This window comes from Sorex fumeus, unplaced genomic scaffold, assembly GCF_029834395.1.
Source record: "Sorex fumeus unplaced genomic scaffold, SorFum_2.1 ptg000098l, whole genome shotgun sequence".
Classification (NCBI taxonomy): Eukaryota; Metazoa; Chordata; class Mammalia; order Eulipotyphla; family Soricidae; genus Sorex; species Sorex fumeus.
The window spans coordinates 14,976,915-14,994,131 of NW_026606155.1; the positions used below are offsets into that span (position 1 = coordinate 14,976,915).

Consider the following 17,217-nt stretch of genomic DNA (forward strand, 5'->3'; position numbering starts at 1 on the left):
CCCCCATCCCACACCCTCCCCCTACCTGTGTGGCAGATGATTTCCACATTACTCTCTCTCTATTTCGATTACATTCAATATTTCAACACCAGACCCACCATTATTATTTGGAATTTTACCCCAACACTCAGACCTGCCAAAAAGGCAACATTAGACAATTTGTTTTCTATTGTTGATTATGAAGAACATATGATGTTGTGCAGCCGCTATTGGAGTTCTGAAATTTTAATAATTAAATCTGGAGGGATTTCTGCCAAAAGCCTCTGGGTTCTGAGATTTGTTTGTGTGTCTCTGGGATCGTGGCTGTTGAGAAGCTTAATCAGTAGCTGGAGGAGCCAATCATAGGCGAAGACTCAGGGTCTCATTGGGGCGGGGAAGGACAAGGGCCGGCTCTACCCCCATCCCGTGAGGCCTCACGTATCTCGTCACTGCTGACCCATACCTGACTGTCCAATGTTCTCTGGAAGATGGCGGCCACTGAGCTGCCAGGGGGAATAGGCGGAGAATGGCATCTTTTCCCACTTGGGGTGGCCCGGTATGGGCAACTTAATGCAAAGTCCGTGCGCATTTCTGCCAAAAGTCATTGGGTCCCAAGATTCATTTGTGCATCTCTCATATGGTTCATTTTAGTTTTGAAAGGCAGATAAAGTTGGGTTTCTATCACCAGAGACTTCCTTTTCTTCAAGATACCTTTCCCTGATTTGGGAGAGGTTGATGGTTGAGATCACAGGAGGAAGGCAAGTAGGCTAGATTCTTTTTGCCTTGTGCTCTACCTTTTCCAAGAGAAGAATTTAGCTGTACCTATACTGATTGTTCATTCTCTTCAGGATAAGTTTCTTGCTTTCAGCCTGAGGCAAACACTGTCTGTGTCAGTTTTTCTAAAAGAATGGCATGAAAGGATGGCAGTGGTCAAGTTAGATTGTTTATCATTCTAGCACTCATTCCCATGAATGTCAGGCTATGAGACCTATTTGCCATTCTCTGGGGAAGAAATTATGCTTCATAGTTGCAACCTTGTCCGATTAGTATGGAGGCTTTGGGCTTCAGTCTTCTCCACACTAAGTTATCTATTAGTTTAGGACCAAAGACTTCCCATCTTCCAGAAAACCATCAATAACCGTGGTGATGCTGTTCCTCCTGTTTGCAGTAGTTCTGGCTCAATTCTATTTTATAATTAGTCACAGTCATTCTCCATGGAATTTGAAAGAGATTGATTGGTAAATGCCAGGACTTAATCTACAACTTTCAGTTGGAATCTTTATATTTGTAAAAGCAATGTATTGCTACCAAATAGTTTTTCTTGTCAGTTTAGGTATTTAACACGAATGTGAATTATTATAATAATGCACCCCACAGACTTCAAGCAGTTAATAACATTTGTTCTTAAACCATTATTGTTTTGAATTCTCATGAATTTAGTTTTTATGTTTTTGTCTTCAACTTTACCTCTCACAGTAAGTACTATAGTACACTCTATTTCTAATAGCCTGCTTCTGATATGCAGTCAATTACCCATCTATACAGCAAATAAAAGTCAGTAAACTTTGAGGTTATTCAGAGAACCACTGTTTTGAGTGAACATATAAAGCTTTAGAGCATGAATTTTATAATATCTGTCATGAGTGACCTGAAGTTATTTGTCTTCACTGATTTAGTTCATTATCAATTGAAAGCTGCCAGAAAATGTGAACTCTGACTAGGTCATATAGATACTTTTTACTTTGTAGTTAATGACTTACATATTGAGTTTATTGCCAAATGTGCTAATAAAGAAATTCACCTTTTTACTTGTCTTTATTTTTAACTCAGATTATGGCAATCCTAAAACAAGCACAGAAATGAAAAATAAAAACCCAAACAATACTCTAGAAACTCAGCATAATTATTTTATGAGAAGAAAATTTATTTCATGTTGTGAATGTAAGTTGAAGTTACTTATCTAGGATTATATCCAAAACATTATTTCAACTTCACAGATAAGATTGTTTACACAAATGTGGTATTTCAAAATGTCACAGTTTTTTTTAAAAAACACATGCTAAAAGGTAACACATGCATTTAATTTTATTAGTTGCATGTTAATTAATGTTTTTAGGTTTGTCTAATATTTCTATTAAGATATCCACATCTCACTGATAATCAGGAATGGGTATGGATAGATCCCAAACAAATAAGAAAGACTATCTCTAGTGGCTTAGCAGGCCCCTAAATCTCTTTCAAAGATTTAAGATAGCTGTGGGTCATATGCACTCAGAAGCAAATGCCATCTCATCTTGGGATAAAATTACAGGACTGTCCTGACAGATAAGACAAGATAAGACACAGTTATAGGCAGAGCTCTTGACTGTTTTAAATAGAGGAACATGACTGGGGTACGGTGGATGGCTGGGGGGAGCAGGGGATGGGTAGATATTCTGTGTCCAGTAAAGAAGGCTGTAAAGAACTGGAAATTTTAGAGAGAAGAAACCTCTTTTGATTGTTTTAGTGCTATATTTTGTCTTGAAAACCAGTCCCCGAAGACAAATTAAAATTTTGAAAATGAATATACATATGATTTTAAATCACTCAACGTAAGTCTTAGTTCAGATAGTATAACTGAAGACCAAATAGAAAGTTTCCTGGGTCCTCAGTCCAGGCTCCAAAGAGGAATTATCAGCTAATAAGATAAGACAAACAGAATCTTTCACCTTAGTGCTTTTCTTTCTCTCTGCCATAATAAAAGCATATTTTTTAAAAAGAAGAATGTACATGAAGTTTTTAAACTGGAAGAAGTCATCAAGTTCCTTCATTTGACAGATTTCTGATGCCTAGGCACTTGCCCAAGGTAATGTGTTCAGTCTGTTTTATTAATCACAAATGATTAGCATGCCCAACATTTAATTCCTATTGGTTGCTGCTAAGAAATATTTTTAGATCTCATTTTTAGATCTCTCATATGTAATGAGACTAATAAAAAAAGAGCAATTCTAATTCCCTCGCCACTAAGCTAAAATATTGGCAGTTTTTCTGGGAAATACATAACAGTTGGGTCACATCAGGTAGATACTTGTAAAGAGATGATTAATATTTTTCAGAGTATAAAAAGCTCAAAGCAAAGCCTTCTTTCTCCTTTGTGCTAATAATAGTTGTCCCTGGCATAATGACCAGTTTGGCAAGGAATCCAAAATATTTTTATTTACACCAAGGAAAGTGCAGTAGGACCAAGTCAACATGAAGCAATATTTTTTTCTGATCACCTGCCAAGTTAATATTATTTTTTTTATTTTCTGAATCTTCTTATGAAACCCTTTGTAAAAGTGAGAAGCTTAGTGTTGACATGACACAGTTGATATTTGCTGAGCATCTGACACAATATAATTTCTATACTTGGCATCATGAAATTTTTCCAGAAAGTAGAAGTTATATTTTATACCACCTGGGATTGACATGGTGGTCTAATTGACACTTTCTTCTTCTTTCTTGAAAGTGATCATTAGGTTAATACTGGTCCCTCTACAGTGATGAATTTTTGCTCTATGGCACAGCACCTACACGCACTTTTGCTCAGATGTGTACTGTGTGTGCCATGGGGCTGGAGTGCATGTTTAAGAAATGGCATTTCAGAAGTTCCCTTTTCACTGTCAGTAGTTTCAGGTCAACTTTATAAAACTGTCTGCTTATACTCTTGTGAGATTTGACTCTGCTTATTTGGAGTTAGGTGAGAGTTTCCAAGCAGTTCATAATCATCCTGCATGTTGGGGACACTTTGCCTCATGTCCTGGTTAAGTTTTTGGACATGAATAGCCATGCTGTTCTTGGGAGAAACTCTCTGGCCTCGGTATGCCTGCGCCTGGCGCTTACAAATGCCAAACTTGCTGAGCAGGATGAATACATCCCTTTGGAAGGCCTTGGTGAAAATGGCATAGAGGAATGGATTGGCACAGGAGTTAAGTGGATAGAAGAGAACCAGCAAAATTTTGGAGTTGGTGACAGTGATGAGAGGCTTGTTCATTAGTGCCGACAGAGCATAGAATGAGATTGGGGCCATGCACATAAAATCAGTGAAAATCAATACAGCCATCCTTTTGGCAATCTTGGTGTCTTTATCCCCTGGGTTGTACTGGGGATTTCTAACTGTGATGTAGATCTTCACATAACAAGAACATACAATGATAAAGGCGACTATGTTGAGCAACAGAACAAAGATAATATATGCCAGGGCAATAGGAGTCTCAGTGTCCATGGGTAGACATATGCTGACCTTGGCATAGCTGCTTATTCCCACCAATGGGAGAAGGGCCAGCAGGAAGCAGCCAATCCAGCCCCCAATCATGATGACATATGCATGCCTGAGGCGGATCTTCCGGTCCAGACGCATGGCAAAGGTGATGGCATACCAACGCTCCAGGGTGATTACTGTCAGTGTATAGACTGACAGCTCACTCGCAAAGACTGTAAAGAAGCCAGCTGTGTTGCACCCGGGGCCTGTCTGCCAGTCAATGGCGTAGTTATAGTACTCAGAGTGAGTGTAGAGGTCTACAGAGGCAATGAGGAGCAAATATATCCCCATGCAGAAATCTGCAAAGGCCAAGTTGCACATGAGAAATCTTGGGACAGTTAATTTGTAATGACTAGTCAGGAGGATGACCAGGACAAAGACATTACCCAGGAGAGCCAGCAGACTAACAAACCACACCACAATTCGCAGGAATTCGTAACCCATTATGTCTTCACAGGGGTTAAACTCATCTGACTTGGGTGTACATAGCATGTCCTCATTTCCCCCACATACAGTGTAGTCATAATGGCTGTCAAAGGCCTGCAGGGTCTCTTCCTGCGGGTTTTTCAGTTCTTGGCCAAAGCCAATGGTCTCATCTTCTTGATCTTCAAAGAAGACATAATAATGAGAGTTGCTTTGGGTGTCCTGGAGCTTGGAGTTTCTTTTATACATTGCAATGCTGTCTCCCATATTGTCTTCATATTCCTGGTAGAAGGGAACATTGAAGGCATTCACAGATTTTTTCTGACGTAGGCTCCGAATATTGCTCTCATTACACATTAAGGACTCAAGAATTCTGTAAAGCAACAGAAATAAATCACATTCTGCTGAAAACCCACGAATAGTTCCAAATAATAAAATCAGCAGGCTACTTACCAAGATCTATGTGATTCTACAGAGTCTGTGTGATTTGAGCAGGCCCATCTCTCTTAAGTCATTTCTATTTATTTATTTTTAGTTTTGGAGCAACACTTGGTAGTGCGCAGGTATTACTCCTGGTTCTGTGCTCAGGGATCACACATGGCAGGAGTTACAGGACCATCTGGGGTGACAAGGACAGAATCCTTGCAGGTTGTATGCAAGGCAAGGGTAGTACCTGCTGTACTATCTCTCCGACCCCACATTTCTACTTTCTCTCTCCTCTGTGATCCAGTGACACTGATTTTTGTGTTTGTAATCTCAACCATTTGAGGGAAAGCAGTGATAAAAACTACAAAATGAATGGAGATACAATGCTACAGTGGGTAGGTTGCTTGCCTTGCATGTAACAAGCCCAGGTTCAACTCCCAGCATTCCATATGGCCTTCTGAGCACCACCAGGAATGATCCCTGAGTGCAGAGCCAGGAATAAGTCCTGAGCACTGACTGGTGTGTTCCAAAAGAGAAACAAACACATACAAAGTTGGAAAAAAAACCAAACCCCGAACAATCCAAAAATATAAATATTGGAAGCTAATTGCCCAGATGAGGATCTGGCTCCTTTTAAAGGCTCTTTGAATCTTGGTTTGTTACTTTATAAAATGAAAAAATGAGAGTATCTCATATAGGGATGTTAAAGAATTAGGTGAGGTTATCTTTTAAAGCTGATATAATAGCACCTGGAACATTGGTAGTACCATAGAGATGTTGTCATCATTATTATTATTACTCCTATTTAGGCTGGAGCAATAGCACAGTGGTAGGGCGTTTGCCTTGCATGCAGCTGGCCTGGCTGAGCCGGGTTCGATTCTTCTGCTCCTTCGGAGAGCCCGGCAAGCTACTGAGAGTATCTAGCCCGCACAGCAAAGCCTGGCAGGCTACCCGTGATGTATTCAATATGTCAAACACAGTAACAACAAGTCTCACAATGGAGACGTTACTGGGCCTGCTTGAGCAAATCGATGAACAATGGGAGGACCGTGACCATGACTGTGACTCCTATTTAGAATGTTAGAACTCCAGACTCCCTTTGCCCAGAAAATTGATGACTGCCTGTAGTCAGCCAAAATTCAAATTTCCTTTCCTTTGGAGAGCCTTTCCCTATCCCTTTAAATAATGATTTTTTATTTTTAAATATTTTTTATTTTTCCCATCCTAATACAAACATAACCAAGGAAGGATTTTGCCTATTGTATTTGCTGTTAAGGGTAAGAGAGTGCCAGACACAAAGTAAGTGCTCTATAATGACTGAACAAATGAATGAATGGAGACTGTTATGAGATCATGTTCATGGGAATCAGGTTCAAATGTTCCACAAGCCCACCAGTCTCACCCAGAAGAGAGCCTTTAATTTGCTTTCTCTGTTAAGCAGATGTTAATGAATCCATTAGGCACTTCTCAAATTCCCAAGATGCTGCTTATACAAACCTCTTTGGAGGTTAATGAAAAATCTGGACCTGCCACTGATGTCCACTGCAGGATAACATTGGTTTGCCCTTCCTCCCTGGCCACAGGGAGTTTGGGTTTGTTTATTACTCCCCAACTTGTCAATTACTTTTGTCTCCTGATCAGACTCTGCTGACATGTAAATATTGTTTTTCTCTTCTCCTTAATGTCCTTTGCATGGTTAGTTACTTCAGAGCAATTACGTTTTGTATGGAGACAGGAAGACAGTTAAAAAGACAAGCGTATAACTTGGGAGTTAACTGACTCCAAATAATATTACTTGCTGCACATCTACTCTCTCAACTTAAGCCTCAGTTGCCCTTACTTCCTAGATCCCCCAAAGCAGGGTTCCGACGAGGGACTGGATGGACCCAGGGCAAGCTGTGAGCTACCCTGGCATCAAAATGGGCCAGGCCAAAGTGCCATAATACTTAACTATAAGTTAAGAGCATGGTCATGGACAAATTCTGTCATGATCTAAAAAGTAGTAACTAGATTTGAACCGTGTTAGGGTTAGGAATGACTAATCTGGCCTGAACACTATAGTTTGAGTCTGTGACAAGATGTCCCTAGGAGAGTCGCCCTACAAGCTTAAATGTGTCTTTTACTATGTCCATACAGAATGGCAAATATTAGGAAGTAGAATTAAGATGTTAATTAAGTTACGGGTCTTTGGAGAGGAGAAACATAAATATTTACAAGTCAGCAGAGTCTGATCAGGAGACAAACGTAATTGACAGGTTGGGGGAGCAATCAATAAACCCTAGCTCTTTACAGCCAGGGAGGAAGGGCAAACCAATGTTATCCTACAGCTCCCCCCCCCCTTTTTATTTGCTGATGTCTACCTTAGTGTCCCACCTGCATCCATTCTTGCTCAGGGCCATAAGAACTCAATCTGGAATATGCTATCAACACACCCCTATCCCATCCTTGTTTCTGCAAGCCTGCATGGATCTTTGTGCAGCTGTTCAACTTTCAATTTGCTTTACACACATACACTTTAAATTGAATACAAAGTTACAAATGTATTTATGATTGAGTTTCAGGTGTATATTGTTCCAACACCAATCCCTTCACCAGTGCCCACTATCCTTCACCAATGTCCCAGTTTCCCTCAGTGGCAGACACCTTTTCCCTCCCCCATTGTCCTAATGTTCCTTTCTCTAACTGATGCCCTTCACCTCTGCCCCAATGCCAAGCTTCCTCTGAAGACCAGTTCTGCTCTTCTTTTCAATTGCTGTTGGGCATTTGATATTTCTCTCCAAGGTTTCTTAATACCCCACCTATGAGAGAGACCATTTGCTTCTGGTCTTACAATGACATCTCATTTTATTTTAGACTTCAAGCATATGAATACTGGGAGTCAGGCAGCAGCTGCTCTATAGAAACTGAGAGGGCGTGTGTAGAATTAGGCATAAGTGAAGGCTCTGTTGGAACTCATAAGACACAGGGGAGCAATAAGGCAAAGACAAGGTTTAGACAAAGCATGGAGAGTATCAGGAGGCTGCCCTTTCTTTGAAATTGCTGACAAAACAATACAGATCAGAGTTAATCTAGAAAGGGGTTTTCCTCTTCACTTAATCATTTAATATCCTGCAGAACTCAATGGAGAATAGTATAATGATCTCCATTTGCAAAGGGTATCATAAAGATGAAATAAGTAGACTGGGATAACACAGGTTGGAAGAGGTAGTAGGACTGGGCAAAACCAAGATGATAAAGCCCACACATAAGCAATTGTGGCATATGCAAGACCCAACTTGACCAGTCACCCAATTGTGTTGTTTCTGAGTTTGGCCTTAGCGGTGGCATCTGATATATATTGCAGCATCCAATATGAAATGCATCCAGAGATCAAAATCTTGTTGTGTAATTTCTGCAGAATTCTATATGATCTGGTTTTCCCTGTGTTTCCTACCTTCACTTCTTCCTATTTTCTTACACTCAGGGTTCCCTAATACCATAATTAGTCTTTTTCTTTCTTTCTTTCTTTCTTTCTTTCTTTCTTTCTTTCTTTCTTTCCTTTCTTTTTTTTTTATTGGCTTTTTGGGTCAAACCCAGCAATGCACAGGGGTTACTCCTGGCTCGCACTCAGGAATCACTCCTGGAGGTGCTCAGGGGACCATATGGGATGCTGGGAATTGAACCCAGGTCAGCTGCATTTAAGGCAAATGCCCTACCCGCTGTGCTATTGCCCCAGCCCCAATTAGTCTTTCTTTCTCATCTGTATCTACTCTGAATCCATTGAGTTGTTGTATCTTTTGCATTTCATATTTCTCATAGATGTTTTCCATTCTTTTCTACCTTTCTTTCAAACAACAAAATTGTTCTCTACCGCCCAGAAATGAATTCAACTGTCATGCCCTTTGCCATTTATTCCAGACACCTTCCACTTACCCTCTGATTTTCTTTTGATTCTTAAAAGCACAGCAGTGGCTTGGATAAGAAAGGTCAGCTCGTGTGAGGTGAAGGAAACTCAATGAAAGTGGAAGTTTCTTTAGAGTCCAAGTACTTCTTGCTACCAGTTCCTTCAGGTGCTCCAGGCCTTTGGCTGGCAAGGCTGTAACACTGGTATGAGACACATCCCTGGGGGAGAAAAAGGAGTGATATAGAGAGGTAGTGTGAATGGCCAGGTCGTTCTGTTTTTGAACAAAAAGTGAGATAGGTCTAAGATTAAAGGGAAAAATCGTCTTTTTGTTATTGAATATACACTCTGAATTGAAGAAAACACCCAACCTCATCAAAAAATGGGGCAAGGAAATGAACAGAAACTTTCTCAAAGAAGAAATCCGAATGGCAAAAAGACACATGAGAAAATGCTCTACATCACTAATCATCAGGGAGATGCAGATCAAAACAGCAATGAGATATCACTTCACACCACAGAGACTGGCCCACATCCAAAAGAACAAAAGCAACCGGTGCTGGTGCAGATGTGGAGAGAAAGGGACCCTCCTTCACTGCTGGTGGGAATACCAACTGATCCAACCCTTTTGGAAAACAGTATGGATGATTCTCAGAAAATTAGAATTTGATCTCCCATTTGACCCAGCAATACCACTCCTGGGAATATATCCCAGAGAGGCAAAAAAGTATAGTCGAAGTGACAACTGCACTTGTTTGTTCATTGCAGCACTCTTTACAATAGCCAGAATCTGGAAAAAACCTGAGTGCCCAAGAACAGATAACTGGTTAAAGAAACTCTGGTACATTTACACAATGGAGTACTATGTAGCTGTTAGAAAAGATGAAATCATGAAATTTACATACAAGTGGTACTACATGGAAAGTATCATGCTAAGCAAAATGAATCAGAAAGAGAGGGATAGACATAGAAAGATTGCATTCAACTGGGTAACATAAAGTAACAAAATAGGAGACTAACACCCAAGAAAAGCTGAGATAAATACCAGGTGGATTACTCCATGGCTTTGAGGACAACCGCACACGCTAGGGGAAAAGGAAGCTCAGATAGAGAAGGGAGCACCAAATAAAGAGTGTTGGGAGGATCCTCTCAGGATGGGAACCTAATTTTCTCTAAGTTTCTGTGGACCAGGGCTTAGAGATCGATACACTTCTGATACGGATCAGTACAATGTCATGTAACTCTGCTGATGATGCAGAACTTGGAAGTTATAACCAGTTACATAATTAATCTGTAGGCCAGAACACTCTCCTTAGTAGGTTGATATATATTCTTAGAAAGAAAGATCCAGTGTTTCAGCATATAACTATCTGACATAAGATTCAAATGACATCTGAATTAAATGAGGGAGATAGGGATGCTAGGGTCAATGTAGACAGTGTGAGTTGCTAAAATAGAATTAATTCAGGTCAGAGAGATAGTCTAGGAGGTAAGGCACTTGTCAACCCAACCCCCAGTTGAATACGCTTGTACCACAAATGCCCCCTTAACACTACTAGGAGTGATCCCTGAGTGCAGAGCGAGGATTAAACTTGTGAACACCTTTTGTAGTCCTACGTCCTCCCTCACAAGTAAAGTTGAATGACTTTTCCACTTATACTATTATTTAATTGAAATATAGCTTGAGTAATAACAATTCAACTTAGTTGAATCACTGTGAGATACACAGTTACAAAGTTGCTCATGATAGAGTCTTGGTCATACAGTGTTCCAACAACCCATCCCTTCACCAGTGCACATTTCCCACCACCAAGTTGCTCAGTTTCCTTCTTATCCACCACTCCTGCGCTGTGCTGTCTCTATCACAGACTTTCTCTCTCTCTCTCTCTCTCTCTCTCTCTCTCTCTCTCTCTCTTTCTCTTTCTCTCTCTCCTCTCTTATTTTCTTTTTAGGCATAACACCCTCCCCCCTCCCCCATAATATGTGAATAGTACTTAAAGACAATCAAAACAAGGGTCAGGAGGACTTGTCCAGGGTAGGAAGCTTGCTACCAAGGGGGAGAAGGAGTGCAGTTAGGACAGAGAACGTGCCCCTATGACAATAATAGTTGGAAATGTTCACTCTGGACACAAACTGAGTACTGAACAGAGGTAGAGTGATATGAATTATACCCTTTCATTAACAGTATTGAATAACAGCTTGAACATTTAATTTAATTTTAATCTCTTACTTTATATTTAGTCAATCAAAAGTCCACCAAATATTCTTCCTATTTTACCATTTGAAAAGTTCTATATCATTCCACACATACATACATACATATGTATCTATATCTATATCTATATCTATATCTATATCTATATCTATATCTATATCTGTATCTATATCATCTATCTATATATATTGTGGTGCCAGGGATTGAACTGCATCTCACATAAGCAAGGTCTCTGGCAGAACTATGTTCCCAACCCTTACAAATAATTTGTAATATTAAATTTTCAAGTAAGTAAGTAAGTAAGTAAAGGCCCTCCCGTTGATCTTCGATTTGCTCGAGCGGGCCCAGTAACGTCTCCATTGGAGACTTTGTTGTTACTGTGTTTGGCATATCGAATACTTCATGGGGAGCTTGCCAGGCTCTGCCGTGTGGGCTCGATACTCTCGGTAGCTTGCCGGGCTCTCCAAGAGGGGCGGAGGAATCGAACTCGGGTCGGCCATGTTGGCTGCGTGCAAGGCAAAAGCCCTACCACTGTGCTATCGCTCCAGCCTCTACCATACTATTGTAATAGGACTGATTTTGGTACTTACATTTCCAGCATTTAAGGCTGCTAGACATCATGACTTATTTCCTAGAAATATAAAACTTGCAGATGAATTCCATTCTCACTACAGAACTGTTATTCTTGGGGAAGGGCTTCATGTTTGATCTTTTGCCTTGTATTTGATTTTAACCTTCTATAATTTAGTATTTTTTAAATTTTCCTGGTGGTTTAAATTACCCTTGATGCTCACGTATGAAAACTGATCCCCAGATGTTATTATCATCATTATTTTATATAGCACAGAATTGTTTTCTGAGTTATTCCAGAGAAATGTGTTGCATAATTAAAAGTTCTTTTCTGTTCTTAGCAATACATATGGTATTCCATGCTCATTACCAATTTTCTTATTAAATTATGATCTTTAATATTAAAATAATTCTTTGGTGGTTATGATGTACATTCATGCTTAAAAGTGAGACACTGAAAATATAATTGGGAAGTTACACATTAGTAGGGCTGGAGCGATAGCACAGCGGTAGGGCGTCTGCCTTGCATGCAGCCAACATGGCCGACCCGAGTTCGATTCCTCCACCCCTCTCGGAGAGCCCGGCAAGCTACCGAGAGTATTCGATATGCCAGACACAGTAACAACAAAGTCTCCAATGGAGACGTTACTGGGCCCGCTCGAGCAAATCGATGATCAACGGGAGGGCCTTTACCTTTACCTTTACACATTAGTAAACTCTGCTTTAGGGTAATTATGTAGAGAGCTGGCCATTTTGTTGTTGGAACTTGTCAGGAAGACATTTTGGCTTGTTTTGTAATTTTTTAACTTCTTTCCTGAAGAAAAGTTCTGAAGAAGATTTTTAACTTCTTTTCTTTAGAAAAGAAGTTAAAAAATTCAACTCTCTAGCCTAGCACTCAGGTAATGGTGGTTCGCATGAATGGAGCAGCACTGTAGCACTGTAGCACTGTCTTCCCATTGTTCATCGATTCGTTCAAGCGTTAATATTTCCAGATACAGATCTTCAAAGAAATTTCCTGTTTTTAGCTCCAGGTCTCAATCTAGTTACATGCCGCCCCATCACCTCTAACACCATGTCCCTCAGAAGTTCTAGAGGACAAAGTCACAGCTTCTGTGTATGCTCCCTGTGGGTACACTAGGTTTTGCCTGACCTTCCTTCTCTGCCTTAAAGCATGTCCCATAACTATCCCCTTTATCCTTGTGGATTTATATGTATTAAAAATATTCTTTCCCATATTTTCTTTACCTCTCCTTTTTTGGCTGGTGGGGCACATACATCTCATTTATGCTCAGGGCTTACTCCTGACTGTGCTCAGGGATCACTCCTGATGGTACTCAGGGTACCATATGCAGTGCCAGGGATAAAACCTGGGTTGAATGCATGCAAGGCAAGCACCTCATCCACAGTACTCTCTCTGGTCCTTTTTCCATTTGATTAGAAGAATCTCAAGAGGAATATATGTACATATAAAAGCTTGGGTTTGATGCATCATATTTAGCCTTTAGTCACTATTCCACATAGAACCGTGCAAAAGTTTAGAGAGAATATTTTGAGTTCTGAGACACTCTCAATAGTCCCCCAATTCCAGATGAACTCTCCAGCTCCAGCCCAAAGAAATTCCCCAATTCAACAAGGCAAGAGTCCTTTGAAATATCTGACTGTATTTTTTTTGACCCCAAGTTTTTATTTGCTTTTCTTGAATCTGGAATTTCTTAAGAGTGTGGTTTATATTCTAAAATAATGTCTTTAAAACAGTCACTTAATCACTTAACTTCCCGTTAGTCGTCGATTTGCTCGAGCGGGCGCCAGTAACGTCTCCATTTGTCCCTGTCGCGTGCTAGTGTAGCCCAATGGCATCTCTTCGCTCCGGGAACATGGAGGGCCTCAAACCGATCGTTCATGATCTTGACAAAGAAGTCTGACCATCTGGTAGGTGGGCGGCCACGCGGTCTCTTGACATCCCGTGGAATCCAATCAGTAACAGCTCTAGTCCAACGGTCGTCTTTAAATCTCATTACGTGACCAGCCCATCTGATTTTCGACACCTTGGCATATGAGACAGCGTCCCTGATCCTTGATCGTCGACGGATGTCAGAACTCCGGATTCGTTCTCTCATTTGAGTGAAACGTGATATTCCAAGCATAGCTCTTTCTATTCTTCTTTGGGAGACCTGAATAGCGTTCTCATCTTGTTTGCGTAGGGCCCAGGTCTCTGAGGCATATGTTAATGCAGGAAGAACAGTGGAATCAAAGAGATGTGCCCGGAGCCGGAGGTTCTTCGTCCTCTTAGCTATTTCTTCGACGTTCTTGAAGGCGTTCCAAGCCGCTCTCTTCCTCCTGTGCAGCTCGGGTGCCAGGTCATTTCTCATGTTGACCTCTCGACCTAGGTACACATAGCTGTTGCATTCGGAGATGGTCGTTCCATTGAGAGCAAATGGGGCGTCAGGAACAAGGCTGTTTCTCATAAACATTGTCTTCGTAAGATTCAGCTGTAGTCCTACCTTTCCACACTCACGGTCAAAGTCGGCCAGCATTTGTGCTGCTTGGCTGATGTTTGGTGTTATTAAAACAATGTCATCAGCAAAGCGGAGGTGGTGTAGTTGCCGACCATCTATCTTCACTCCCATTCCTTCCCATTCCAGTCGTCGCATGATGTTCTCGAGGGTGGCACTGAAGAGTTTTGGTGAAATGGTATCACCCTGCCGCACCCCTCTCTTGACATCAACGATCACTTCTTTGTAGAATGGTGAGATCCTGGTAGTGAATCCGCAATACAGCTCACGGAGGATCCTGATGTATTGGGCTTGAATGCCCTGATTGGCTAGGGCTTCAATGACCGCTTCCGTCTCAACAGAATCAAAGGCCTTCTTTAAATCAATGAACGTTAAGCAGAGCGGCATCTTGAACTCCCGAGAAACCTCAATGAGCTTGGTTACCGTGTGGATATGGTAGATGGTGCTGAATCCTTTGCGGAACCCTGCTTGCTCGCATGGTTGTCCTTCATCTAGTGTTCTGCCAATCCTATTCAGGATGACTCGAGTGAACAGCTTGTAGATGACAGACAATAGGCAGATCGGGCGATAGTTGCCAATGTCATGGATGTCTCCCTTCTTGAACAGTAGTACGGTCCTGCTGGTTTTCCATTGGGACGGAACCTTGCATTCAGACAGGTAGCGAGTGAAGAGCCGAGCCAGTGTATTGATGAGTACTGACGGCAGGTTCTTCAGGTGTTCAGGTCTGACCTTGTCTGGGCCGGGTGCTGTTTCCTTCTTTACCAACGAAATGGCGTGTCGGATTTCGGAAGGGAGAACATTAGGAACGACGTACCCATCCTGTGGAATTTGGTATGTTGGCAAGTGGACATGGCTATTGAAGAGATTTGAGTAGAAGTCATGGATAATCTTCTCCATTGCCGTTCTGGAGGATGTGATGGATCCATCAGGACGTCGGAGGGCAGTCATCTTGGTCTTATAGTTGGCGAAGGACAGGCGGGCCTTACGAATACTTTTCCCGGCTTCTGCCGCATCTACCAGTACTTCTGCTCTTCTCTCTTTGAGGTCTTCCTTGATCGCATCTCTGCACTGCTTTGCAAGCTCGGACGTTAGCTTGTGGTTGCCTGAGGCATGCGCCAAACCACGCTGGCGAATTAGCTCAAGAGTTTTCGAAGATAGGCGACTTTTTGTGGCTATCTCTCTCTTGGCGTTCCTCGCACATTCATGGAGGTGCTGAACCAGTCGATCGTATTCCTCGTCAATGTTGTCAACAATGGCATCTTCCCATGTTGCCGCAATAGTACCAAAGAGTTCCCAGTTGGTGGTCATTCTGGGAGTTCTCTTTTTGAACTTTGCAGCCCTTTCTCCCCGCTCTGTGAAGTAGAATTTTGCACGAAGGAGACGGTGGTCCGATCCCGTTCGAAATTTTGGGACAACAGCGACATCAGTCAGGCAAAACCGTCGATTGAATATGATGTGGTCTATTTCGTTGTGGAATCGTCCACCGGGAGACTCCCATGTCCATCGTTTAGATTCTGCCTTCTGGAACTGTGAGTTACCATGAATGGTCTTGGTCGACATGATGAACTCAGACAGTCTCTCACCCTGTTCGTTCCATTCTAGGCCATGGGTCCCGATGTGAAGTTCTTCAGTTCTTTTACTTTAAAACAGTAAAAGCCTGAATTTTGTTTCTGAAGTGAAAATACATAGAGTTAGCATTGAATGAATCCAGGTCATTTGTGCCCATATTTGAATGAAATCTACAAGCTAGGGAATCTCCTTTCTTCTGTATTGGCTCTGGAACTTTCCATAAAGAGCTCATCAAGTGATGGGTACTGAACTTCATAAGAATTTGTCTCAAGAAACTGTTTTTTTTTTTTTAACTCACAAAACACATTGCAGCAGAGCTAAGCTTGGTAAACATTTTGAAGCCTAATTGTCTGGGTTCCTGGGAACCATCTCAAATGAGGTGTCTAATGAAAGAAACAGGACCTGATTCTGGAGAGAGCAAGTTCTGCAGGATTATCTACCTGGAAAGAATGTCTCTGAATTTTACCAAGGACAAAAAAAATCAGCTGATACTTTATATCACAGGAAGAATAAACTTCTCAGGATCAATGATGTAGTTTAGTGTCTGCAAATATTGGAGAATTTTCTATTTGTGATAGAAAGTATTTTGTCATGGATTATAAAGATTATCCTTCAATGAATTAAACTGCAAATTAAATAAGTACTAGTTACCAATGTTTCAACAGAAATCATAAATCTACTCTGTGAGCTCATAATACTGAATGCAGATCATTCTAAAGGTCAATATGTTTAAGCTAAAACAATTTATTAAAACTGTGTAGTTACATCTGAAATATGCCTAAGAAGAGAAGATTTATTACTTAAAAGGCAGTTTACTTATTTGTCAATACTGAATTAAATGTAATTTAAGAACTTAAGAATAAATATAATTTAAGGACTTAAAAAATATGTCCATATTATTAATTTGTTTAAAATAAGTTTAGAAACATAGAATGCATTTATCTAAAATTATTTATTGGTTGTCATCTCTCTCTTTCTTTTTTTTTGATTTTTGGGTCACACCCAGCAATACACAGGGGTTACTCCTGGCTCTGCACTCAGGAATTACCCTTGACAGTGCTCAGGGGACCATATGGGATGTGCTGGGAATAGAACCTGGATTGGCCATGTATAAGGCAAACACCCTACCTGCTGTGCTGTTGCTCCAGCCCCCATCTCTCTCTTTTTTGAGAAGCCTTCCAAGAAGTACTTAGGGTGTACTGGGGCCATTTCCAGCATCACTTGGCCCCTCTGCATGGACCTGATGGTTCAGTGCTTGGGCCTAGTGACTTGGCTGAGTCAAGGGGCCATGTGGTGCTAGGGATTGAACCTGGGGCCTCATAATTATGGCCTAGCTCTCTGAGGTATTTCCATGGCTCTACTT

The 17,217-nt window shown here is 41.2% G+C and overlaps 1 protein-coding gene across 1 annotated transcript in view; it reads right to left on the minus strand.

Annotated features, from left to right (window-relative positions):
- Positions 1–3,640: 3,640 nt before the first annotated feature.
- TSHR (thyroid stimulating hormone receptor) overlaps positions 3,641–17,217 on the minus strand; it is a 133,603-nt gene continuing 120,026 nt past the window's right edge. The window contains exons 9-10 of the mRNA XM_056134168.1: positions 9,020–9,208; positions 3,641–5,054 (exon numbers count right to left, since the gene is read on the minus strand). Of these exons, the coding sequence (XP_055990143.1) occupies positions 3,641–5,054; positions 9,020–9,208 (1,603 nt within the window). The remainder of the gene's footprint in view (positions 5,055–9,019; positions 9,209–17,217) is intronic.